Genomic DNA, 27,013 nt, shown 5'->3' on the forward strand with positions numbered 1-27,013 from the left:
AAAATTTATCAAGTAATATATTTATGATTTGTATATATTCTTTTCTATGTATACTTCAATAAAGACTTTCTATTAGGAAAAGAAAACAAATAATAATTTGGAACAGTATCTTTAAATTTTCAAGTGGAAGTGGTAGGAAGATTTTTCACTATTTACTTTTTTAAAAAAGATTTACTTATTTATTATATACAGGGAGTGTGTGCATGAGAGCGCATGAGTACATGCATGTACAGAGGAGTAGCAGAGGGAGATGGAGAGAAATCCTCAATGAGACTCCTGGCTGAGTACACCCTGACCTGGGGCTCAATTGCAGGACCCTGACATCATGACCTGAGCCAAAACCAAGAGTCAGAGGCTAAACTGACTGAGCCACTCAGGTACCCCTTTCTATTTATATTGCTTTTACTTTACACTTTTATGGATTTGGGGTCAGTGTTGTGGCCTGTATTCTTTTTTAAAGTCCCTGTGTTTATTGATTATTTATTTATTTTTAAGTAAACTCTATGTGCAATGTGGGGCTGGAACTCATGACCCCAAGATGAGAGTTGCATGCTCTACTGACCAGCCAGGTGCTTAGTCTGTATTCTTTCTTTCGCTCTTAACTGAAGTATAATTAACATATAGCATTATATTAGTGATACTGTTACTATATAGGGAGAGTACAAACATGGCACCTGCCGGTTTCGGCACAGGGAAGGTAGAGGAAGAATGCAAATATGGTATCTGTCAATGCCTCAGTCCCTGGAAAGAATTCCAACAGGCCCCTATCCCTCCAACAGTTACCTTATGGTTAGAAATAAATGTCCTTCTCATATGGTCTAGGTGCTTTACAAATTTCAGCTTTTACCCTGCCTGGGTCCTGAGATAATTGAGTCCACGTGTGAGCTCTTTAAGAGCAGAATCTCCATTTCCTACAGCCCCATGTTTCTCCTGGATACAAGTTCCACTGGTTTCAAAGCTAGATGTTTTGGGGCTCATCTCTCTAGTGTAGGTCCCGAGGGTTAAGGTAACTGATGTGGGGCATTAAATTTTTAAAAATATTTAATATATCTCTTCTTCTCTAAATTACAACAAAACAAATTATAACAAATTATAAACAAAACTATCTTTTAACTTTCCCTTATGTAAAATGAGAGTTAGTACTTAAAAGTTAATTCTGTATTTTATTTTTATTTTAAAGATTTTATTTATTTATTCATGTGAGACACACAGAGAGAGAGGGAGAGACATAGGTAGAGGGAGTAGCAGGTTCCCTGCAGGGAGCCTGATGTGGCACTTGATCCCAGGACCCCAGGATCATGCCCTGAACCAAAGGCAGATGCTCAACTTTTGAGCCACTCAGGTGTCCCTAATTCTGTATTTTAATAATGAATTAATAATTGGCGTTTATCACTGATCCTTTGGTAACCACATTTTTGGGGGTTGATTCATCTCTTGCTTGTTTGAGGTACAAGGTTTTGGAACTCTTCAAATTATCTTCCAAGTACACCGCCTTCTCCACAGCATCCCATAAAATACTTCCTTGTGTCTTTTCTCTAAATCTTCTCCCTTTCTCCAATTCCCAATCCTTTCATTCCATCATATCCTCAATATCCACCTCTTTAACTGAAGGTATCAGTTCTTTGTGTAGACCTCTCAAGGAGTAGCTGTTTGTTTTCATACTGTGTATGGGAAGGAGAGGGTGTTGGTGTTCTCCTTACAACCCACTTTGACATTCAGATCCCTCACAGTAAACTACTCTACTCTTTTCCATTCTATCCTTATGTCTACCACCATCCAGAATGCCTTCAATGTTTACATATATAACTTATCCAAGACCATAGGAATTCAAGTTCACAATCTCCTCGTCGCCAATGACCTTCTCTTTCACTCCAGCCATCTAGTCCTATGGCTAATACGTGGGTCATGACTTTACCCATAACACTTTCACTTCCAAAATCATTAATCCCAATATCTTATTGTCTAAAAACTTCTCCATCCAACTTGCTTGTTCAACCACTTTATGATTAACTTAATTTGGGATCTCCAACCCACTGATCCTTCTACTTTCTCTGAAACTATTAACCTTCTACTTTCTTCGCTTCTCTTACTATCCCACTTGGATTTTATTGTCCACTATTTCAGTAACATTCCTGGCAATATCCTAAGCTTCCTTGCCTCTTTGTCTTTTCATTGACTCCATCTGGGGAAATCCAGTGCTGGTTAAATCTCTCTGCTTTTTCTAGGTCTGTAAGTGATCAACTGAACTCTACTACCAAAAGATAGGGCAGATTGTTACATTATAAATGTATGACATTCAAATTCAAAAACGGCCTTAAATATTGCCTATAATTCAACAATGTTTTTCTGATCAACTGATAGATTCTTTCATTTTCCCCAAGGAATATTTTTTTTAAGTTTATGAAGCTTGAACTCATGACCCCAAGATCAAGAGTCACATGTACTTCTGTATGAGCCAGCTAGGTGCTCCCCAAATATTATTTTCAAACCTCCTCTATTTACTCAAATTTAAGACCAACCTCTCTTTCCCTGCTTCAATTCTCAATAGCTAAATTCAACATTTACTTTACAAAGAAAACAAAAGGCAGTCAATGAGAGTGTCTCATCTGCCCCATGCCAAATACACATACTAACCTACAGTCGCATACCATCCTGTTAAAATAGAGGGACTATCTTTCATCCATATATCAGATGTGGTATATATAAACAATAGAATACTACTCAGCCATCAAAAAGTTGACATCTTGCTATTTGTAGCAATGTGGTTGCAATTAGAGGATATTATTCTAAATGAAATAAGTCAGTCAGAAAAAGGCAATTATATGATTTCATTGATAAATGGAATTTAAGAAACAAAACAGAGGATCATAGACGAAGAGAGGAAAAAATAAAACAAGACAAAGTCAGAGACGGAGACAGACCATAAGAGACTCTTAATCAGGGGATCCCTGGGTGGCTCAGTGGTTTAGTGCCTGTCTTTGGCCCAGGGCATGATCCTGGAGTCCCAGGATCAAGGCTCCCTGCATGGAGCCTGCTTCTCCCTCTGCCTGTATTTCTGCCCCGCCCCCATCTCTCATGAATAAATAAATAAAATCTTAAAAAAAAAAACAAACTCTTAATCATAGGAAACAAACTGAGGGTTGTTCAAGGGGGTAGGTGGGAGATGGGTAATTGGGTGATGAACACTAAGGACAGCACGTGATGTAATGAGCACTGGGTATTATGTAAGACTGATGAATCACTGTCTTCTACCTCTGAAATCAATAATATATGTTCATTAACTGAATTTAAATAAATTTAAAAAATAATCTTTTGTTCCACCTTTAAATATATTGTTTTCTTTCTTTTGAATTTCACACCTCTCTTCTTATTTTTTACATATCATATCTCAACACCAAGTCCACTCAATTCTATATCCTTCTTCAGCTGTATCTTGATGGTAGTTTTTTTAGAAAGGAAATCTGTTACACAGGAATACAAAAAGGTACCAGTATTGTCATATATGCTTAGGGGATTTCTGAAAATAAAATCACATAATTTGGTACTCATTGAAACATGTGTTATGTTCACAAAAAAAAAAAAATGTACTGAACTTAGGAGAACATGTCTTGGTTAGTAAGATATATGGAGATATAACTGAAATAAGTAATAGGTTCTACATTCTCACTGTAGAGGTCATAGAGCTAAGGATGGTGGGCATAAGCATTTCTCCTGATCATTAGAGCCATGAGATCCTTATGCTGACATAGTATGCAAAATCCCAAGTCAGTAAAGTAAATTCTCAGGGGCAGTATGAGTGGCCTTGTGATTTTCACCTCAGAAGACAGATTACAGAAGAGGTGGGGAGTTGTGGGGAGAGAGGACAAAACGTGAGGTGATATGAGGGAGGAATATGGTGGTAAAAAAAAGTAGTCCAAGAAAATGGTGACCAGAATAAATAAACCTAAGTGCTTATGATCCACATAGCTTTGTCGACCCTATGTGGTGAACAAGAGATCCTGACCTGGCAGGCACTAAAAATCATTCTCTTGTGTGACTCAACATACACTGCCATCAACTTCAGTGGTCTGTTGCCTTGATTGTTATCTCTGCTCTTTGTGACTGTCACAGAAGAGCAAGTCCACCCTCATGGGAAAGAATAGGTAGAACAAGAGGTCAGGAGCTTTTGGTTCACTTTACAACTAAAGTTTTTGAAGTTGTTTATTCCTATTATGTTTCCATTTCTCTTACTCTCAATTATTCCTCCACTCATACTAGTCTGGCTTGCAGCCCCAGCTCAGTCAAAATAGCTCTTGCTTAATCTTCTTCATAACATTTGACATGGCTTATTCCCTTATTCTTGAAACACTCTTTTTCTTTGATTTGCATGATGTAACACTTTCCTGGTTCTTCTCCTGCCTCTCAGATTGTCTTGTTCTTTTTCCTTTGTTGCCTCATCTTCCTCATTGGGGTTCCCTTTTAGTTCCAACACTCGAGCCACATCGGGCATTATCATTAATGTTATACATGCTGCTTTTCCTCCTGCCATGTAGACTTTGCATGTACCTTTTCCCTCATCCTGATACATGTTCCGTTTTCATGCTGCCTAACCCCACATTCAGATAACAGTCTAATCAACATTTTCCACTGTAAAGTTTCTTTGACTAAGGCAAATGCCTCCTTAGCTAGGTCAAATTCCTCTACTATATAGTCTCAGAGCACTATTCCTTCAAAGCAATTGTAATTGCAGTTTGAGCAAAAATTCACTCAAGATGGGGTGTCTGGGTGGCTCAGTCGGTTAAGCATCCGACTCTTGGATTCAGCTCAGGTCCTGATCTCATGGTTTGTGGGACTGAGCCCCACATCAAGCTCCATGCTCAGCAGGAGTCTGCTTGGATATTCTCTCCCTCTACCCCTTTCCCCTTACTCATGCACACTCTGTCTCTCTCTCTCAAATAAATAAATCTTAAATTCACACAAGATATTAATGCCTATTTCTCATCTACCAGCTATAAGTTTTATGAGTGTAGCACTGTGTGATTTTATTCACTATGGTATCCACAGTGCCAACTACTGTACCTAGCAGGTATCAATAATTATTGAATACATGAACAAATGTCTAAACTCTTATAGTATTTTGAATGAGATACTTCTCAATCAAAGGAGTCGAACAAAACAATCTCTATTCATTCAAACTAACAAATATTTATTGATTGCTTTAGCATTAGCCTAGAAATGAGAACACAGTGGTAACAAAAATAGATGTGTTCCCTACTATTACGGAGCATACTATCTAAGGAAATGGACATTAAAGTAATCACACAAGTAAACTGATTATTGTGATTATACAGTAGAAAATAAAATTCGGTATAGTATGAACTATGACAGGGGTATCTATTGTCAGAAGGCAAAATACATTGTACCTCCTGAGGGCTATATTTATCTCCTTGTTTTATGCTGGATGGTTTATTTATTTAAGATTTATTTATTTATTTTAGAGAGAGAGAGAAAGAGTGTGTACACACATGAGAGCAGGGGGAGGGGCAGAGAGATACAGAGTCTCAAGCAGATTCCATGCTGAGCATGAACCTTGACCTCATAACCCTGAGATCACGACCTGAACCGAAACCCAGAGTTGGACACTTAGCCAACTACACACCCCAGGTGCCCCATGCTAGATGGTTTTTATAGCCTTTTTACATTTTCCCTATTTACTCATCTTTGAATAGGATATTATAGCCTCGTATTAACTCCAAAATTATGTAAGAGGCATCTCCTTAAATTCCCCATTTACCAAAGGATGTTATAGTTTTAACAGGAAGGGTGATGGATATTCATTTATAACACCATTCCATGTGCATTGCCAGTCTCTATTATTTTGTTTTGGTTTAGAGAATTCTGGTATTTGGATGAAGAAAGAGTAGTCATGGTGGAATCATGGAAGAGCACCAGCTTCTTAGTTATTTGGCTGGTACACACTTTGCATTTCTGAATTCAGGGACATAAAGGACTTAGGTGTAGGGAGGTTAGAAGAGTGATCACAGAGTGAGAGTGAGGAACAAAGGAAAATTTTCCTTCCTACTTTCATTATTTAAATGCCGCCAAGAAATTCAATGGCAGCCTATTAATTATTATTAACTGCTATTCCTACTATTATGTATTACTAATACATATAGGAATAATACATTCCTAGTATTATTCTCTTTTTTTGTACATCATGAAGTATTTTAGTGAAAAACTAGGCAAGGCTATAACTGCTGGTAACGAGGTATTATTTTAAACTAGAACTCATTGTTTTCTTTACAACAATGAAGATGTAGTCAGTATTCAGAGTGATTTCTATGTTAAGCAAGAAATAAGTTAGATGACAAGTACATTAGATCACATTCCAGTTTTATGACATTAAATACATTTTATTATACTCACTATTCTGAAATTCCTTGTACTTCTTTTGTCCAATTAGATTGTTCTTTGTCTCCAAGATGGACCACTTTGGATGGTGGGGCAGTTCTTCCCAAATAAAGCTTCTGTGTTCCTGGTGGTTCTTCCAAGTAAAATCTTAAAAATTAAAATAAAATTTATATTAGCCCTAAATTTATGATTTAATACAGTGTTCTAGCAGTATGAGTCTTCAGAGTGAAAGGTTGCTACATGGTATAATAGCAAAAAACCAGGCGTCTTTTTTTTTTTTTTTAACCATACTATAAATTTTAGAACAAGGACTTCTAAAAATTTTCAATCAAAATATAAAAAATATTTTGTCTTAAACTAAATATATAATAATTTCTAAAGAATAATTTTTAAAGAATTAAAAAAACCCCTCAAATTCAATAAAGTATTTTTGCTAAGTAGTTTAACTTGATTTTATCAAGCCGTTATACCTAATTTCCAGTTGACCGGAAATATACGGGATGGAGGATCAATTTAAACGACACTATGAGGAGACAACCAGGTAAACCCAGAATTGTACAAAATAATTGGCCTGCACACTTCAAGGAAAGAGGCAGGGAAGTAAGTTTAGCCAGGTCCCAAGAATAAAATCAACACAGAAATCAATTGTATTTTTGGATATTAGGTGGGGAAAAATTTTTTTAAACATAGTATCAATTATAGTTGCTCCAAAATAATTTAAACACTTAAGGTGATTCCTTCTGCCTTATTTTTATTTTTCAAAATTGTTTTAGCTATTTTTGTTCTTTGCCTTTTCATATAATATACTTTAGAATACATGTTCTGCATCCATAAAAATCTGGGAGAGATTTTGATAGGAATTGCTTTATTTTATTTTATCTTTTTAAAGATTTTAGGGCAGCCCGGTGGCTCAGTGGTTTAGCGCCATCTTCAGCCCAGGGCGTGACCCTGGAGACCCGGGATCGAGTCCCACATGTGAGGAGCCTGCTTCTCCCCCTGCCTCGCTCTCTGCCTCTCTTTCTCTCTGTGTACACACTCTTGAATACATAAAATCTTTTTTAAAAATAAAGATTTTATTTATTTATTCACGAGAGACACACAGAGAGAGAGGCAGAGACACAGGCAGAGAGAGAAGCAGGCTCCATGAAGGGAACCCGACGTGGGACTCAATCCCTGCTCTTCAGAATTACGCCTTGGGCTGAAGGCGGCACTAAACCACTGAGCCACCCAGGCTGCCCCTGATAAGAATTGCTTTAAAACTATAAATTAGGGATCCCTGGGTGGCGCAGCGGTTTGGCGCCTGCCTTTGGCCCAGGGCGCGATCCTGGAGACCCGGAATCGATTCCCACGTCGGGCTCCCGGTGCATGGAGCCTGCTTCTCCCTCTGCCTGTGTCTCTGCCTCTCTTTCTCTCTCTGTGACTATCATAAATAAATAAAAATTAAAAAAAAATATTAAAAAAAAAAAACAAAACTATAAATTAATTTGGGGAAGTTTGATATTTACTATGTGAGTCTTCTGATCCAAATGGATCTCCATTTATCCCACCATTTATTTCAGTCTTTGATTTCTTTCATCAGTGTTTTGCTTTTTTCAGCATACAGATGCTATATGTAATTTGTTAGATTTATACTAAGATTGAGACATGCATATCTACAGTAACAAGACAGTGTGGTACTGCCATAATAGACATACAGATAAATGGAACAAAATGGAAAACCCAGAAGCAGACCCACACAAATATTACGCTCAAGAGATTTTTGACAAAGGTGTAAAGGCAATCTAATGGATGAAGGACAGCCTTTTCAACACATGGTGCTGGAGCAACTGAATATTCATTCATAAGCAAATACATGAACCTTGATCTAAATCTCCTAACCAATACAAAAATTAATTCACAATGAATCATGGATTTAAATGTAAAAGATTGAGGTAAAATATTAAGACTTTTTGAAGTAAATATAGGAGAAAATCTATGGGATGTAGGGCTAAATAGAGTTCTTAGACCAAAAGCATGATCCGCAAAAGAAAAAAACGGATCAACTAGACTTCATTAAAAAGGGAGAGAAACTGAATTCTCATGATTAAAAAAGAAAAGAATTCTCATGATTTCTTGAATCTTCAGGAAAAGCAGATACCCACAGAAGAAAAAAATTCTTCATGGCACTGACTTCTCATCAACAAAATTATATGACAGAACACAATTGAGGTATATTGGCAGAGATCTAAGAAAAAAAGATTGGGCCTCTAAAATTCTAAATCTAAGTGTGAGGAAAACAAAAACGATCTTTTCGATATGTAATAACTCAAAAAAATGCAACATTTTCTCTGAAAAAAAATTACTTGCAAAAGTTCTAGACACATGAAAAATAACAAAATAACATCAGACCAAATTCACATAAATAAAACGATGACAAAGAATAAATTGTCTAGATAATTACTGACAAAATGATTTTGAACTTCAATAAAATAAATTATTTTTAAATAGAAGATATGTATTTTAAAAAGTTAATGTTATTATTTAAGTGGGAGGGGCTTAAGGTAATGTTAATATATGCTATTCATTCTTGTCAGAAAGAGAAACATATTTGCTAAATAATATAGCTGCTAGCAAAAAATGAGGATATAGAACTTTCAGCTTATTAAAAGAAAAATAAAGCAAAAGGGAAAAAATAGTAAATGTGTCTAAAATATCTCAGGGATGTAGTACTATGGTTGAACATTGAGTGATGTGATTAGAAGACTTTCATTTTCACTATAAAGTGTAAATATTTTTACAGTAATTATATCAGTTTTTAAAAGTATCATTAAAAGCCATCAAGTAAGCAAAACAAATATAAATTTAAAAAGTATACATCAAATCTTACTTACTTAGTTTCTCCATCTGATACACCAACAACTCTAGCTTCTTCAAGATGCGGCCAATTAACAAAGACAGACTTTCCAAGCACGGATGAAGCTATATTTTCTACATTCTTAAAGTAAAAGCAGAAAAGTTCACTCATGTTTCAGGTCCAACAAATAAGTTTACAAAGGCAAAATTAATTAAAAGTTGGCTTGCATTTATAAAGGTCTTTAAAATCAATAAAAATCTCACTTTAAAAATTAAAACAGATATAAAATACCGTTTGCTCATTCAAGCCATTTATTCCCTACAGTTCCTGCTCTTTTCAACTTCACTCTCTAATTATTCCACTCACTTGAATTCAGTTAGTTTTCTTAATTTGTCTTCTCTAGGTTTTACCTTTACTGTTAACTGCTCTTTTTCTTTCTAGGATGTTTCCCAGGATTTTTGTTTAGAGTTTTAATTTTTTCTCCCCCTTTAATTTTAAATTAAAAAAAAAAGATTTTATTTATTTATTTGAGGGAGAGAGCATAAGCCAGGGGAAGGGGCAGGGGGAGAGGGAGAAGCCGACTCCCTGCTGAGCAGAGGCCTGGACTCAAGGCTCAATCCCAGGACCCTGAGATCATGACCTGAGCCAAAGGCAGATGCTTAACCAACTGAGCCACCCGGGTGCCCCTTCTTTCCTTTATTTTGAAGTATATTTTTCAGTTGTTTTTACCTATCTCTCTGTAGCTTTTATTTTAGTAGAAATCTGTTAAAGTTGACAAGTTTACCTTCCCCTCTGCCAGTCGCTTCTTACTAGAGAGGCACCATGAACAACTTAAAGCACTATTCTGCAGTATAAACATTATGACACCAGGAGTCTGCCTCATTTTCTCAACAGCAATGGCACTTGTTAGTAAAGGGCGGCCCACTGACTTGAATCCTGAATGAAATTACTTGATGAGAAGACAATTTCAGTGAGATTAAACTGAAGAGCACTGACCTTTAACATATCACTGTCCATAATAGCCAACAGTACTAAAAATAATGTTTATAGAAACCTAGGTTTAATTCTGTTGCTAACTCAATTTATGTTTCTTAATTTGTAAAATTAATGAGTTAGAATAGATGCCTTACAAAATTCAACCCAGTTGTAAAGTTCTATGATTCTATTATTCTCATAGAAACTGAGAGAGATGACAAGAATAGCAGAAATGTCTAGAAAAGGGCTATCATTCATTGCTTCATATCACATAATCAGATAACAGAACCTAAGAAATCTGACTTCCTTTCAATTTGTAGTTGGTATAAGGAAATAAGAACCCTAGACTTAAGACTAGGAATCATGGGTCCAAATTTGCATTCTACCTCTTTCAGGTACAGAATCCAGCTATACATACAGGCAAATCATTTAAATACCACTGAGGCAGTTTTCTTTTATGAGAATAAGAAATAATATCTACCTCACAGTCTTTACTTGGTGACAAAATAAAATAATATACGCAAAAGTTTTTATGAACGGTAAAATGCTATATAAATATTCTGTATGAAATATCTTACGTAAAAATTCTAGTGTTTTTTTTTTAAGATTTTATTTATTTATTCATGAGAGACACACAGAGAGAGAGAGAGAGGCAGAGACACAGGCAGAGGGAGAAGCTGGCTCCATGCAGGGAGCCCGATGTGGGACTTGATCCTGGGTCTCCAGGATCACGTGCTGGGCTGAGAGCAGTGCTAAACTGCTGGGCCACCTGGGCTGCCCAAAAATTCTAGTTTTAAAAGGAAATACTATCATTATTATTGGTTAAACAACAAGTTCGTGGCAGCAAGTGAATTTTAAAAACAAATTTTCATTCAATTCTTTTGTTTATTTTAATTAGCAAATATTTCTTTAAAAATTACAGATGACTATTTTTAGACTTTTGCAGTAACTTTTAATTATACTTAGACATTTCTTAATGTGAACATATAAAACCAAAGAATGACTATTCTTTTTTTTTTTTTTTAAGATTTTATTTATTTATTCATGAGAGGCACAGAGAGAGGCAGAGACATAGGCAGAGGGAGAAGCAGGCTCCACGCTGGGAACCCCACATGGGACTCAATCCCAGGTCTCCAGGATCACACCCTGGGCTAAACCACTGAGCCACCCAGGCTGCCCAAGAATGACTATACTGATAAATAACACAAGTTTCAACATTAGAACTAGGATCCCATAATTATTCTTTTCCCTTCTATACATCTATTTCTTCTTTTATTCTCCCACTCTTTTAGTTTTTGAAGCTAATCCTCAGATTAAGCCTAATACTAGACCTTTAATAACCTGCATGAGGTCTTGTTATAAATATCCCTTTCCTGTAGTGTCTTTTAAGACCTCCTTCCTCCATTAGCTCTACCTCTCTCTTTTTGCATGGATTTAGCAGTTAAACGGTTTCTTCTCTACCTACAGTTAGGTTTCTAGACTTCTTTTCAAAGATAATCTTCTTAATCAAGGGCTTCCTCCCTGCTACCTCTACTTTCCCTCTACCTTGTCCCCCCACTAGTCCTTAGGAGTTAGGAATGTAGTCTATTGGAATGAAATCCTCAAAGGCCAATAATGATGCCTGAAGGACAAATTCATAGATCTTGTTTTAGTTTTTATTCTTTTGCACTGTATGTAGTTTCTTCTCCATGCTTCTGTGATTTATTCAACTTGGAAATCATTCCCTCTCACCTCTCTGAACACTACTGTCATTTTCACTGGTTCCTTTTCTACCCTTTATAACTATGGGTATTTCTTTGTGTGAGATCTTGAACTCTGAGAGTCCATTTTCTTCAGGAAAATGAGCCGTAAGGCCTCAGCCATCACCTCCTTGCTAATTACTCATATATATCCCTATCTTCCTTCCAAGCTCTAGCTTCAGGTATTAATTGTGTATAAGCAGCCTTTCTCTACTGAGGTTTTTCATTTGAGCCATGGAACACAAAAAATAATTTGACTATTTTTACAATTCTCCCAAGGATGGTACTCAATCAGTCCCACAATAGATGTATAGAAGATAAATAATCTACATTCAAATGGATAACTTAGGGCATTAGGGCTTAAATCTCTTGTGGAACTCTTGTTGAGAAAGGTTGGCAGGGCAGTGACCAGTTAAACCTTCTAGCATCGCCTTAAAATTCAATCACTCCCTCAAGCCAGTGACTTTCCCACTTTAACTTCCTTATTCCAATAAACAGCAATTATTTTCTAATTAACTAGGCTAGATATCTCAGAATCATATTTAATATTTTCTTCCTCTTTTCATTCTCTATATTTGAACAAATGATGAAGCTTGTCAATGTTATCAGTCTTATTCATCCAAATATATTACTATTTCCAGTTTTTGTCCTTACCACCTAACACTTCTGTAACCACAACCTCTGAACTTGCAGGCTTTTCCAATTTCTTCCATTTCTCTGTAGTGAAATTTAGTCTATTATACTGCCACCAAATTAATCCTTATGAAAATATGATTTCAAGATAACAGTTATGGGAAAAAAAAAAGTCCAAACTCCTTAGCCTGGTATTCAAGGTCCTCCATAATCTGGCCTCAATCTGTTTTTTCAACCTTATCTTCTACTACTTCCCAACACAAGTCCTCTGCTTCAGTCAGGTTTATCTATTCCTTCTCCTCAAATACATCACATTTATTCTAAAAAAAAAAAAAGTATTAAGAAAAATTTCAGATATAAAAAAAAGGTTAAGAAGAATAAGATAATGTATCACACATTTTTTTCCAGCTCATGTTATTCCTTTCACCTAGAATACCCTTCCCCTCCTTTTCTCCTCTCTGTGATGGTCTTTCTTAGCACCCAGCTCAAGCTTAGTCTCATTTATCTTGATCTTTAGCTCACATAGCTTATCACCTTTTCAAAATTCATGGAGTTCTTTTTTGCTCATTACATCACAATTGTACATTGCCTTTAAAATTTGTGTAAATGTTTCTTTATCCTTATTTACTATGAACTTTTGGAGTAACTGCATGTGATACTTCTTTGATAAACACAGTGCAGCCAGAACAGTTTTATGCATAATAAGCACCTAATAAATATGTAATAAAGAAAATACTTACAAGTTCATCTGATTCTGCATTCACTAAAATTTCTAACATCATGTTTTCTCCACGACTGCTTTGCTGGAATACTTGAACCCCACTTTTCTTCAAAAAAAACTTTAAAAGAATTCAGATAATTTAATTTTAATCCTTTTTCCATAATCATGTTACATTCAATAAGGTGAAAAAATTCTGAACTAAACAGCCACTGACTTTGTGTTTGATGTGTTTCAGGGTAGGAAATCCACAGAAATACAATGCCTTCTGGTCAACCCTGGTTATTTTGTTCTTGCTTATGTCTACACGCCAAGCATCTAATGATATTATTTTATACCTAGAAAATAAATCAAGGTATTTAATTTAAAATTTATACATTAAAAGCAATCACAGTTTTTCAGTATTCTCTTGAATATTTTGCAAGAGTCATTCTTGCTTTTTTTTTTTTTCATTCTTGCTTTTAAGCAAGGGAATGATAATTCGTCTTTTGCAACAAAGAAAAAATAGAGCAGGACAACCCAGATTCACTGTTATTATTGATCTAGATGCAACTATGCCTGTAGGTTACTGAATGGAACTTTTCCCCATTAACTTAAAATAAAACTATACATATTTATTAAACTTAGAGGTAAAGGAACATACAAAACATGTTACAAATCTCCATGTTCTAAAACTATGGAAAACCAACATCATCTAATGTCTGTTCTACCTTTCTCTGCTTTAACAGAAGAAAAAAGGATAACTGGGAGATATTCACTTTAGGTGCCATCTCAGTAGATTATTTGCAGGGAAAAAGACAGAAAAGAAAAAAACAAAACAAAACCAAGGACATTTTAATGAGGAATAGAAAGGAGACATGGGCTTGAGGGAAGAAAATATAGGAACTTTTTAATTTCTTTTTTTCTTCTTTCTAGTTGGGTGGTTGGGAATATAAAAGGCAAAGTCATAGCACATCAAATAATTCTGGAAGCAGACACTGACAAGGGAAACAAAAATTCATACATCCTCTTGGGGGGCGGGGTAGAGATATACACTAGGGAGGAAAATAAATAAATAAACAAAAAACCAACTTTAACAGAAAACAAAGAGAGAAGCAGAATCTAACCAAAGCAGAGAACTACAAAAACAACTGTGAGAGGGAGATGCTATGGTCTTTAGCAAGTTGGATGTAACTCATTATCAACTGACTATACCTATCATAAATTATTTGTTAATTCTTCAGATAGATACTCAAGATATTTGGATCCTCTGCCCCCACCCTCCCCACCAGGGGGAGCTCCCTGCTGTTGTTGAAAAATTACCAAATAACATTACCTTGTGCAACAACGTTCTATGGCAGGGAACTTTTCTGGCCATGGTGAGGGGTAAGTGAACTCTGTATCTCTATCATACCAGCACATTAGGCACTCACTATGTTGGTTTCTTTTCCTTTCTTCCTTTTTGAGGGAGTGGTTACATGCTTCCATGGCTTCCAATAATCGCTTCTGAATTTAAAGATTAAAGAGGTTGGTTAAAAGTATAAAAATTCTGTAATATCAACATATGCAATAGATCTTTTCCCTCAGTACACAGAATCATTATTTGTGTTCTTGAAAAACAAAAATCTTAAGAAATGGAATTCCTTTTCATTTTATTACATGAAAAATTGTTTCAAAGGGCCCCAGAATATTGCTTGTCATTACAAATTACTCAGAACCTAATATTCCAACAACAGACACTAAGTGTGAATAAGAATAGCAGAGAATCAAACTTTAAATTTGAACTTAACCAGTTATTATAATCTATCATAACTCATAAAACATTAATCTCGTGCTTTATAAATTCTGCCATGGTATAGAAAATGTTTATCTCTCCAAATTATCTTACATAATTCCAGTTAAAATAAAAATGGTTTAAAAAAACTTTTTTAAAGGACAAAATTATCTTGGTTGTTCTTATGAAGAATGAACGTGCAAACTGTAAAATCTGGGGACCTGTCTTACCAGATCCTAACTTTTAATAAAGCTACTACTGTAATAAACACTTTAATATTGACATCACAAGAAGCCCATAGACCAGAAGAATGAATAAAGAGGTCAAAACAAATCTAAATCTTTATCATACATAGTATTTCAAATATTTAAAAAATGGTGTTGTCATAACTACCTATCCAGCTAGAAAAAGCACATATACTTCCCAACTTCATACCACATCTAAAAATATTTATCCAGTAATAAGATAATAAAAGTATTAGAAGAAAATCTAGGAGAGAGTATCAGTAAGTAGGAGTGATAAACTCTTATTTAAGTAAGAGTGGAAAAAAGCCTAAGAGTCTTGAGGGAAAAGACATTTTTAAATAACAGAAAATGTATATGACAGAAGATTCATCAACAAAACAAGAGACAAATGCCATGCTGGGAAAGAATATTCATAACATACAAAGAACTGACAAAAATCAAGAAAGGAAAATGGGGGAAAGGACATAAACAGGTAATTTACAGAAATTACCTGTAGGGTAATTTAAAAGAGTAAACACACATATAAAAATATACTCAAATTAGGGATTAGAGAAATACAAATTTGAAAAATAACAAAATGGCACCCATCATCAGATTGGCCAAAAATAAGTGAAGCAATAATATTCAGGTCTGGAGATACAGAGAAGTAGGCACTAAATACTGAGTGAATTAGACTAGTCTTTTTCTTTTTTATTTAATTAATTAATTTATTTTTAAAGATTTTATTTATTCATGAGAGACACAGAGAGAGAGAGGCAGAGACACAGGCAGAGGGAGGAGCAGGCTCCATGCAGGGAGCCTGATATGGGACTTGATCCCGGGTCTCCAGCATCAGTAGTTTGCATTTGAATGGTGTCAGTTTATGTCCACTTTTCAATTTGACCTAAGGAAGCACTACTAGGTTGAGTGTGCCTAAGTGTTTGAGAAGCCTAAAGTCATTAAGATAAAACCTAACATCAAAAAATCGGAAGCCAAGTAACTTGTGCAGAAGGAATACACAGAAAACTTGGGGTGGTTTGGTTAGAGTATAATTAGGGGAGGGTGTGCATAAGGTAGATTTTTCTGGTTTTCAGAAATTGTAATTTGTTTGATGTGCTATTTCAATTTTTAGTAGCAAATGTGTATGTAGAGGATCTTATTAAAATTGAGACTTATTTGAATAAAAAAAAAAAGGCAACGCTAAACCACTGAGCCACCCAGGCTGCCCCTAGACTAGTCTTTTTGAAAAAGAATATTCACTAAACATAAAAATACATATTCCCATTAACCAAGCAATCCTGCTTTTAGGAGTCTATCTTAAAAAAACAAAATCTTCTATTACCTAAGATTCCATAAGCAAACAAAAAGAACACACGAATACACAACTAGTTTATCATAGCATTATGTACAGTGGCATAAAACACGAAGATTCACAAGAAGCTGCAAAATATGTACAGTGTTCTCATGTACCCTTCACCCAGCTTTCCCCAATGATAACATCTTACGCAAAGCATCAGTATATTATCAAACCAGGAAACTGACATGAGTACAACACTATTAACTATAGACTTATTCAGATTTCACTGATTTTTATATGTGATGTTTTGTGTACAGTGCTATGAAATTTTTATATGTATAGATTCATATAGCTACCACTAAAACTGGAATACAGAACTGTTACATCATCATGAAGAAATTCCTTGTTATCCTCCCCCCCCCTTTTTTTTTTAAGATTTTATTTATTTATCTGGGGGAGAGAGAAAGAGAGAGAGAGAAAGAGATAATGAGCAAGGGGGAGGGGCAGAGGGAGAAGCTGACTCCACACTGAGCAGGGAGCCTGATGTGGGGTTTGATTCCAGGATCCTAGGATCATGACCTGAGCTGAAGGCAGACACACTTACCCGACTGAGCCACCCACTCACCCCCTTTGTTATCCCTTTATAATCATACCATATCCCCAACTTTAACACCTAGCAACCACTCCATGTTTTATATCACAGTAATTTTGTCATTTCAAGAATATTATATCTATGAAACAATATAATATATAACCTTCTGAGACTTTTTCACTCACTGACTTTTTTCACTCAATTGAATTGTTTTCATTCAAGTTGTTTATATTCATAGCTCTTTATATTGCTGAGTAGTATTCTACTACACAGACATACTACAATTTGTTTATATATTCACTCAATTAAAGGGCATTTGAATTTTTTCCAGTTTGGGGTTATTACAAATAAATTGCTCTGGACATTTGTGTGCTTTGTGTGGACATAGTTTTTATTTCTCTAGGGTAAATATCTAAGAGTGTGACTGCTGGGTTGTACAGTAAATGTATATTTAACTTATAAGAAACTGCTGAACTATTTTCCAGAGTGGCCTTTTAGACTTTTAGTCCAATAATTATCTATGCCATTTTTTCAAGATATTTGGAAAAAAGTAGCAAAATCTGGAAAAGATTATAGAATAAAACAGATAATACTATATCATAATTTCTTGATTCTAAGATGCTATTGATTCAATAAGTCAGTACAATAAAATTCCATAATTACTGTTTACTGATAATGGCATTTACTTACATCCTATTTTCTTCTCCAATCTCACATTCAAAGTTTGAGTCTAATTCTTCTTTAAGACACAAAAAGTTTTAAAAATATATGTATATATATTAGGGCTCCTGGGTGGCTCGGTCAGTTAAGCGTCCAACTCTTGATGTTTGCTCAGGTCATGATTTCAGAGTAGTGGGAGTTAGTGCTATGTCAGGCTCCACACTCAATGGGGAGCCTGCCTGAGATTCTCTCCCACTCTATGCCTCTTCTTCCCCAATAAATAAATCTTAAAACACAGAGACACACATATATATACAAATATATACACACATACATATACATATAAATTTTTGTTACTTGGTCCTGTGAATGTATGCATCTTCATAATCTTATAATCTTGAAGATGTTAGCATCTTTAGGATAGACAGGGTAACATTAAGGCAGAATGATGTACTGGATGTTGTGATGTGCTGTGACCCCCATTAGTACTGAAGGTCTTATTTGCCCAGATGCTGAAAGTGCTGCTGGCCTGCAACCCTCCCTCGGCTGTCAGCTATCCCTTCGAAATATCCTTAGGTGAAAAGTTATCTCACACAAGGTCATGCACCCTTCCAAAATGAAGTCTGCACCCAAGACTGACAGATGAAGGATACAAAGTCTCAGGCCCTTTACAGCAACTTAGGGGAACTCTAATGGGCCATTCCACTTCAGAGTGACTTCTGGGGTCAGCCAAGGCCTTTGTGAGACAGCACTGTAGCCCAGCCTATCCTGACCAATCCTGTTTCTTTCCTCTACCCAACATCTTAGAGGGTAGCTTCAAGAAACCAGATCGGCGGGGATCCCTGGGTGGCTCAGTGGTTTGGTGTCTGCCTTTGGCCCAGGGTGCAATCCTGGAGTCCCGGGATCGAGTCCCACATCGGGCTCCTGGCATGGAGCCTGCTTCTCCCTCTGCCTGTGTCTTTGCCTCTCTCTCTGTGTCTATCGTGAATAAATAAATAAAATCTTAAAAAAAAAAAAAAAAAAGAAAGAAAGAAACCAGATCAGGGGCCAAAAGCCTAGGAGAAGACAGACCACAGAGCCACTCCCAGGGAACAGATTTAGGCTCTAATTAGGCTCTAACCAAGGAACAATCTGTGTCACTGGAGTTTAGGGACTTGCTATATGCTGCTTGGTTGGGATTTCAAAATTGTTATGGATCAGTGATTGTGCATCTGCTTCCTGCTTTTTTTTGATAGGAGCTGCTTATTGAGGTTATCCTGTCATGGTCTCTCCATTATAAAATTGGGAATGTTGGGAGTGTTGATAATTTGTTTTTTTTTTAATTCACAGGTCTTTGAGTCAGGGGAGCTGTCCTTGAGGAGCTGCATTTGTGGAGGTTAATTCACATCTAGACTCAATTTAAAGATAAAATTCTAGACTTTGAGCCTGATGTATAATGAGATGAAACTTTTGGGAGAGGTCAGTGTGTTCTGTATTTGGAGATGGAAATAAAAATTAATAAGAGGTGAATAAACATTTGTTTCCTCTACTTCATAATTATGTCAGATTTTTTTTTTTTAAGAGGGCACTTTTTTTGAGGCATAATTTACATTCAGAGCTTTTGGTTCCATTGATTTTTCTCTATTGTTTGTTCATTTTCTATGGATTTCTGTTCCTATCATTATTTCCTTCATTCTGCTTAGTTTGGGTTTAATTTCTCTTGCTTTTTTTTAGCTTCTTGTAGGAAGCTTAGATAATTTATTGTAAACCGTTTTCTTGTTCAGTATAAACAAGTAGAAACTTAAGCATCCCTTGAAGCACTGCTTTAGCATTATCACACAGATTATGTTGTATTTTTATTATTATTTAGATATTTTTGAATTTCCCTTTTAAGTTTTTTTCTCCTTTCAATTCTGACAGCTTTTGCTTTTTGTATCTTGATGAAATGACTTGACTTTTTTTTTTTTTAAGTAATCTGTTTTCAATATGGGGCTCGAAATCACAACCCAAAGATCAAGAGTCACAAGCTCTACGGACTGAGTCAGCCAGGTGTCCCAAACTGACTCGAGTTTTTAATCAATATGAAATATTCCACTTGATTACTGGTAATACTCCTTGTCTTGAAGTCTATTTTGTCTAATATTAGTAAAACCACTCTAGCTTTCTTATAATTAGCATATCTATAAGTTTTGATGCACAAAATGAAGAGAATAGTTAAACCTCATTAATAAAAGATAAGTGGTGATTAAACCCATTGCTCATTCATTAACTTATGTGAAACCTCTGATTAAGAATATATGTGTATAGGGGTGCCTGGGTGGCTCAGTGGTTGAGCATCTGCCTGTGGCTCAGGTCATGATCCCAGGGTCCTGGGATCGAGTCCTGCATTAGGCTCCCTGCAGGAGCCTGCTTCTCCCTCTGCGTATTTCTCTGCTTCTCTCTTTTGTCTCTCATGAATAAATAAAATCTTTTAAAAAAAAAAAGAGAGAGAATACATGTGTACAAATAAAAAGACATTCAACATCACTCATCATCAGAGAAATACAAATCAAATTACAATGAAAGGTGCCTGGGTGGCTCTACAATGGCTACAAATTGGCTACAAAATGGCTACAACTACAATGGCTAAAATTGCTGGCAAGGATGTGGAGACAGGGGAATACTCTTGGACACTGTTGGTGAGAATGCAAATTGATGCAGCCATTCTGGATAAAAGTATGAAGTTAAAAATAGAACTACCCTATGACCTAGTAGTAAATACATTTAGGTATTTACCTAAAGGATATAATAATATTAATTCAAAGGGATAAATGCACTCCAATGTTTATAGCAGCATTATCAACACTAGCCAAACTAAGAGCCCAAATGTTCATCAGCTGATGAATGGATAAAGAATATGTGGTGTATATATATAAATATATATATGGGTGTGTGTGTGTGTGTATATATATATGGATGTATATATATGGTATATATATGGGTGTGTATGTATATATTTATATATATGGGTGTGTGTGTATATATATATGGTATATATATGTGATATACAATATATGCACATATGTGTGTATATATGGTTTGTGCTCAGGCAATAAAAAAAACAATGAAATCTTGCCATTGCAATGATGTGGATGGAGGTAGAGTTTTATACTGAATAAGTAAGTGAGAGAAAGAAAAATACCATATGGTTTCACTCATATATGGACTTTAAGAAACAAGTGAACATAGGGGAAAAAAAAGAGGCAAACCAAGAAAAAGACTCTTAACTATAGAGAACAAACTGATGGTTACTGGGAAGAAGGTGGGCAGGGTGTCAGATTAAACAGGTGATGAGGATTAAGGAGGACAAGTGTTGTGATGAGCATTGGGTATCATAAGTAATGAATCACTAAATTCTACACCTGTAACTAATATCACACTAAATGTTAACTAACTGGAATATAAATAAAAACTTGGAAGAAAAAAAGAATATATGTGTGTATATGACTATTTCATGTACTGACCTCATCAATAAAAGGTATTAGTACCACAGCTTCCCATTCCTGTTGTTTCCCATTTAGGTCAGTTTTAAAATCAGGTGGATAATATTCTATAATTGGTGAGTCTTCACTGGTCATCAAGTGCTATGGAAAGATAAAAGAGTAATAGAAATATAAGAACTAACATCAATATAACTTTCTGTTAATATATTTACAATATTTACTTTTGTTACAGTTTAAAATTCCTAAGTAAAATTAAATTTTTACAACTTAGAAATGTTGCAATATCCTGGCTATATTTTGATTTTCAACTATGAGACTTCTAATTTCACTGCTACTCATCACTTTCCCATTGCAGTGATCAAATTATGTAGCAAAACCATCTGAATTTCACCTCTGAATTTCAACTTTGCCATTTCTTTTATCATCTTATCACTCTATAAAGTCCACTTATATTCTGTTCACAGGCCTCCAAGAGTCCTCCATTTTTAACCTTAAAAGGCAGTACTTTTGTGTCCTAATCAATTGATTTTGTTAAGTAATATAAGAACTGTATCTAAGATAAGTTAAAAAGAAAAAAATCCTAGAATCAAGAATCTCTTCACCACTAATAGCAAAGATGAAGGGTCCAATAAGATATGTTTTTTATTAGAGATTTTATAACAGAGATAGATGAAGAAAACATAAGGATTTCTAGGAAATAATATGAAAAGATTATGGTATAACATTTTTTTAAAGAAATAAAACAGTGTATTTCTCAGGGTAATACTAAAAATATTTAATACCCAGTATCGCATGGGCACAGAATAATTAAATGGATGTTGCTGTCACTTGCATGATTAAACTGGTCAGGAGTTGTTATCAATCCTTACTATATCTGAAAGATGGAGGAAAAAGCATCAAAGAAACTCAAGAGGAAACGGAGGCCAGAGGGCCAAGATTAAATAGATTAAGTTTTAGAAGAAAGAAGAATGGGGACACGCTTGGGTGGCTCAGGGGTTAGGCGTCTGCCTTTGGCTAAGGGTGTGATCCTGGGGACCGGGATCAAGTCCCACATCAGGCTCCTTGTGGGGATCCTGCTTCTCCCTCTGTCTGTATCTCTGCCTCTCTCTCTCTGTGTCTCTTATGAATAAATAAATAAAATCCTAAAAAAAAAAGGAGCCTGATACTGTTCAAACAGCAAAGGTATGTGTGCGTATACTCTAATTCTTGGGACAAGACCACAGTATTAGAAGAAATAAATGAAATTTGCCTTCAGAATCAGCTTAGTAGGCCTAGATTAACTTTGGTGACACAATCATCCCTGAAATATCTTCCTCCTGTTATACAAAATATCTTAACCAGAGACAAGCTTTTCATTCTACAGTTTGATAAAAGAAATGCTTAAAACCTAAATATTAATTGAAATAATACTTTTGTTGAGATGAATGACTCAGAAGGACATCCCTATTCTAACAGGGAGAAGGTAAAAGAACAGAATGAATCCAAAATTGTTTGAACAAAGTAAATGGCTTCAGATTTTACCTGTCATAGTTCACTTTCATCACTGTAGAGACACTTAAAAATGTGCTTAAAGGTGCTGAAAAGAAAGAAGCTATGCTCTGAATGACTTTTGGAGTTTGTTTTTGCATTTTTAAAACAAAGCTAACTTCATTTTAAATCACTTTTAAATCACAGGGTTACTTCTCGAGTAACTTCTGTGAGAAATACTAAATTTGACACTGAAAATAAATATTATTTAGCCATTAAAGTAATTTGGGTATTACATTTCTAGGCTTAAATGAGGAGCTCCTAAGTATCAAAAAGGACATAAAAACATTTAATTTTAAAACCTACCTGGTAGCATGTAGGAAGTAAATTTTTGCTAGCTGCTGGAAGTACAGCAAGAAGCTGTTCAAATGGCTTAAAAGGTTTTCCTAGCTCAAAATGGATTTTGAGTGTACTGATGTTGCGGATATCAGATAGGAAAGGTGCATAATGGTAGGGATAATACCTATAAAACAAAACTGAGTTTTAAACAGTTGGCAACTTTATGAAACAGGTCAGTATTAAATATACACTTTTCCTTATTTAACAACACAGCAATAACTCTAAAGAAAACAATCACTCATAATTCTACCACTTAATTTAAGAGATCAGCAGTGCTAGCATATTTAGATAATATGATAGTAACTGTTGTATTTCCTTAACTTTTAAAGTATAAGTTCACATTTCCAAAACTGGGATGTATATGTAATTGAAGAATATACACACACACATAGCTGTATATATATATAAAATGTATGTGTGTATATATGTATGTATTTTATATAAAATATGTTTATATATACATATTATAAATATGAATAAACATATATACATATAATAACATAAATAAACATATATATATATATATATATATATATATATATATATATATATAAAAATACAATGGTTCTTTTAACTTCCAAGATACCGAGAGTAAATCTTCCAATCAATAGCTTCTTAGAATGAAGTAATGAGGTGGTCAGAAGACCTTCAGTTAGCACACATGAGCTGGAGCCTCTCTCAAGAGGACAGAGAGAAGAGTGAGTTCGAGTTCATGTGGCTGTTACTAGTCAGCTCTAAGAAATTTTATATCTCTGATTTGGTATATATATTACTGTATTTGTGAGAAGATTAAACCATTTATCAATGATATACATTATGTTTGTTTTTAATGCTCCATCTTTAACTATAGGTATACTTATTTTTTACAAAGCTTTAAACATGCAATTTTTAAAATTTTTCAGTGTTTTTACTGTTTGACTAAAGATGCTAAAAAATAATTTTTCCCCACAATTATGACATACTTCAAAAGAATGAGAAAGTTTAGGAGGTAGGATGGCATTTAGAATGGAAAATGTATATAGGCTTTGAAATCAGTCTTAGATTTATTCTTGAGTGTATAACTTTAGAAAGATTACTTTCTAGGGTGCCTGGGTGGTTCAGCTGGTTATGTGTCTGACTCTTGATTTTGGCTCAGGTTATGATCTCAGGGTTGGAAGATCGAGCCCTGTGTTGGGCTCCATTCTGGGCATGGAGTATACTTAAGATTTTCTCTCTCCCTCTTCCTCTCCCCCTCCATCCCATTCTCTCTCTCAAAACAATAACAAAAACAAAGAAGGAAAGAAAGAAAGAAATATTACTTTCTAAAGTAATAAAGATAACTGAGCCTTATCTATAAAAGTCAGACAATACTTACTTTATAGTGGTGAGGATTATATGAGAACATGCTTTTCAAGTGCCTGGCCTTAATGCATGATACATAATAAGAATAGTTTACACTCACCCTATTAAGAAATGGCAAATCAAGGATTTTTGTTATTAGAATGCTCTTCAGAGATGCCCTGAGAATTAGGTTAGTTATTACAGAGATTTTTAAAAAGATTATTATTAAGTGAAATCAAATGATATAATTTGCACTGATTTGTTTTATTGTATGGTGCTTTAAAAGAAAGTCTAAGCAAAGGTGCTATCAAAACAAACAAAACAAAACAAAACAAAATGATCTCATCACTTAAAAAGTCTCTATTTTTCCCTGCATCATTTTTTGGTTTCTTGTTTTTCTATTTTGGTGGGTGGTTTGGAAATACAGATGGAACTTGCTGGAATAGGAAAAATGAGAGAAATGGAAAATTATTACTATTTCTAGGAAAAGCAAATAATTCCTTTCTTTTTTTTCACCCCTCCCAGTCTAACATTCAATTACTCCTTCTTTAATTACTCTTAATAGAAAAATTTTTTCAAACACACAATAATGTAGCAAAGAATATAATGAACAACCTTATGTAACCATCACTCAGCCCCAATTATTATTGAGACTTTGTCACAGTCATTCATCATGATAAAGAATTTTAAATCCTTAACTTTCACTATTGACCATCTGCTAGGGTTGGAAGAGTCTTTGTTACACAAAGGTCTTTAAAAAATATTTTCATATAAGAAAAGATTACCTATATTTCATTTACATTTGGCTGTATATATCTTTTTAAAAATGCCACCATAAATAGAAATAAAGAGAAAAGAGAATCCCAAGAGATTATAGAACGAACCATCATTTAAAAAAAAAAAAAAATCAAAACTTTAATTTTGTTTGTATTCCTCACCAGCTCCAGGACTGAACTCCATGATAGTAATAGTGCAAAATCCACTGTATTGCCTGAACATAACATGCAGCTTGATCAGCCAGAAAGTCGCTGGAAATAGAATATTTTTATTATAATGTTAATTTTTGAAGACAGGCCAAGTTGTCTTTAGAGCATGATATTTACACACTCTGCATCTTATGTTTTATATAATCAATGAATAAGCTAAAATTTATAATCATAAAAATTCCAAAATATTATTTAAAACAAAATTCCATCCTGTCAGATTAAAGGTTTGTCTTATAGTTTTATTACATCAACTATCAGAATACTTAAATCTACCGTGCGTATTTATTCAGTCAATATACTATGCCTGTGATTTAAAGTTTGAGGATTTGGCCAATGTAGAGTAGTAGAGTGGTACTACCACTTTCCTAAGTAGTCAGAGTGTAATGGAAGACAGGAATGGGAAACTTTATCTGGAAGGATGCCTGAGAGAATCACAGGAGAAATCAGGAAGATCATAGAATCTGGTTGTTTGTTTTAAGAATCTGGTTATTGCAGCTAGAACATGCTTTGAAAGATTAGAAGGACAATATTCCTTCTAATCCTTTCTTTGTCAAAGATCACTATTTAAGGTAAAATACATCTATAACACACACACACACACACACACACACACACACACACACGAGACTTGGGCTAAAGCCAAAAAGTAGTCATAAACCTGTTAGTATCTGTTACTAAAATTCAGGTAGAGATGGCATTTAGAAATTTCATATCTCAATATTTCTGGGAGGTATACTTTTGAAAATGAAACATTAATTTTTCATTAATTTTTTTCTCATTATTGAAAAATCTAGAAAATGAGGAAAAGCATTTTTATCACCTTACAGCAATCACTATTACATTTTGATAGGTTTCTTTTCAGACTGTTTTCATGCCCAAGTTGTTTTTTTATGTTTAATATTAATGAGAGTATACAGTATACATGATTTTGTGTCCTGCTTTTGAAATTTGTTCTTAATAATATACTGTAAGTATCTTTCCATATTGTTATGAACTTTTTATAAGTACCAGTTTAGTAGTTCTATGGATTCTGAAGACAGTGTTATGGTAAGATGGTTACTATGAAAAAGAAGTGGACATGATTGTAAGGACATGTAGATCATTTCTAATTTTGTACTGTTATAAAAAACTTTTTAATAAACATATTTGTGTATAAGGATCTTCTGTGTTTAAGTTTATATTTTTAAGATAGATTAATGATTAGAATTACTGAGTCAAAGGGATAAATATTTTAAAGACTTTTGGATACGTACTTTCCAAAATAATGTTACCAATTTATATTTTCCACCAATAATTTGGGAAGAATATTACCATTCCTTTTAGGCCAATACTGAATATAACAATTTTAAGAGATTTACTTATTTGCCAGGCAAGCAAATGGTATCACGTTTTCATAAATCCACATATTTTAATATATAAAAGGGAAGGGAAACAGATTTATTAGCTATCAAATTAAGCATTTAGTGCCAATAACAGATATTACAGCTCTATATAACTGTAATCAAGGAAATAAAAAGTCTAGGGAATAAAGGATCAAAAGCATAACTATTTCAAATATTTTGTTTC

The 27,013-nt window shown here is 34.6% G+C and overlaps 1 protein-coding gene across 4 annotated transcripts in view; it reads right to left on the reverse strand.

Annotated features, from left to right (window-relative positions):
* Positions 1-27,013, reverse strand: part of XRN1 (5'-3' exoribonuclease 1) — a 103,041-nt gene that overhangs the window by 50,797 nt on the left and 25,231 nt on the right. For all 4 annotated transcript variants that reach the window (XR_005377104.1, XM_038571104.1, XM_038571103.1 and 1 more), the window contains exons 13-20: positions 25,400-25,489; positions 23,109-23,265; positions 21,297-21,416; positions 14,604-14,773; positions 13,506-13,626; positions 13,311-13,409; positions 9,261-9,364; positions 6,406-6,537 (exon numbers count right to left, since the gene is read on the reverse strand). Coding sequence is in view for 3 of the 4 variants with exons in the window: in XM_038571104.1 (XP_038427032.1) it covers positions 6,406-6,537; positions 9,261-9,364; positions 13,311-13,409; positions 13,506-13,626; positions 14,604-14,773; positions 21,297-21,416; positions 23,109-23,265; positions 25,400-25,489 (993 nt within the window). In the remaining variant the exon portion in view is untranslated. The remainder of the gene's footprint in view (positions 1-6,405; positions 6,538-9,260; positions 9,365-13,310; positions 13,410-13,505; positions 13,627-14,603; positions 14,774-21,296; positions 21,417-23,108; positions 23,266-25,399; positions 25,490-27,013) is intronic.

This window comes from Canis lupus, chromosome 23, assembly GCF_011100685.1.
Source record: "Canis lupus familiaris isolate Mischka breed German Shepherd chromosome 23, alternate assembly UU_Cfam_GSD_1.0, whole genome shotgun sequence".
NCBI lineage: Eukaryota > Metazoa > Chordata > Mammalia > Carnivora > Canidae > Canis > Canis lupus.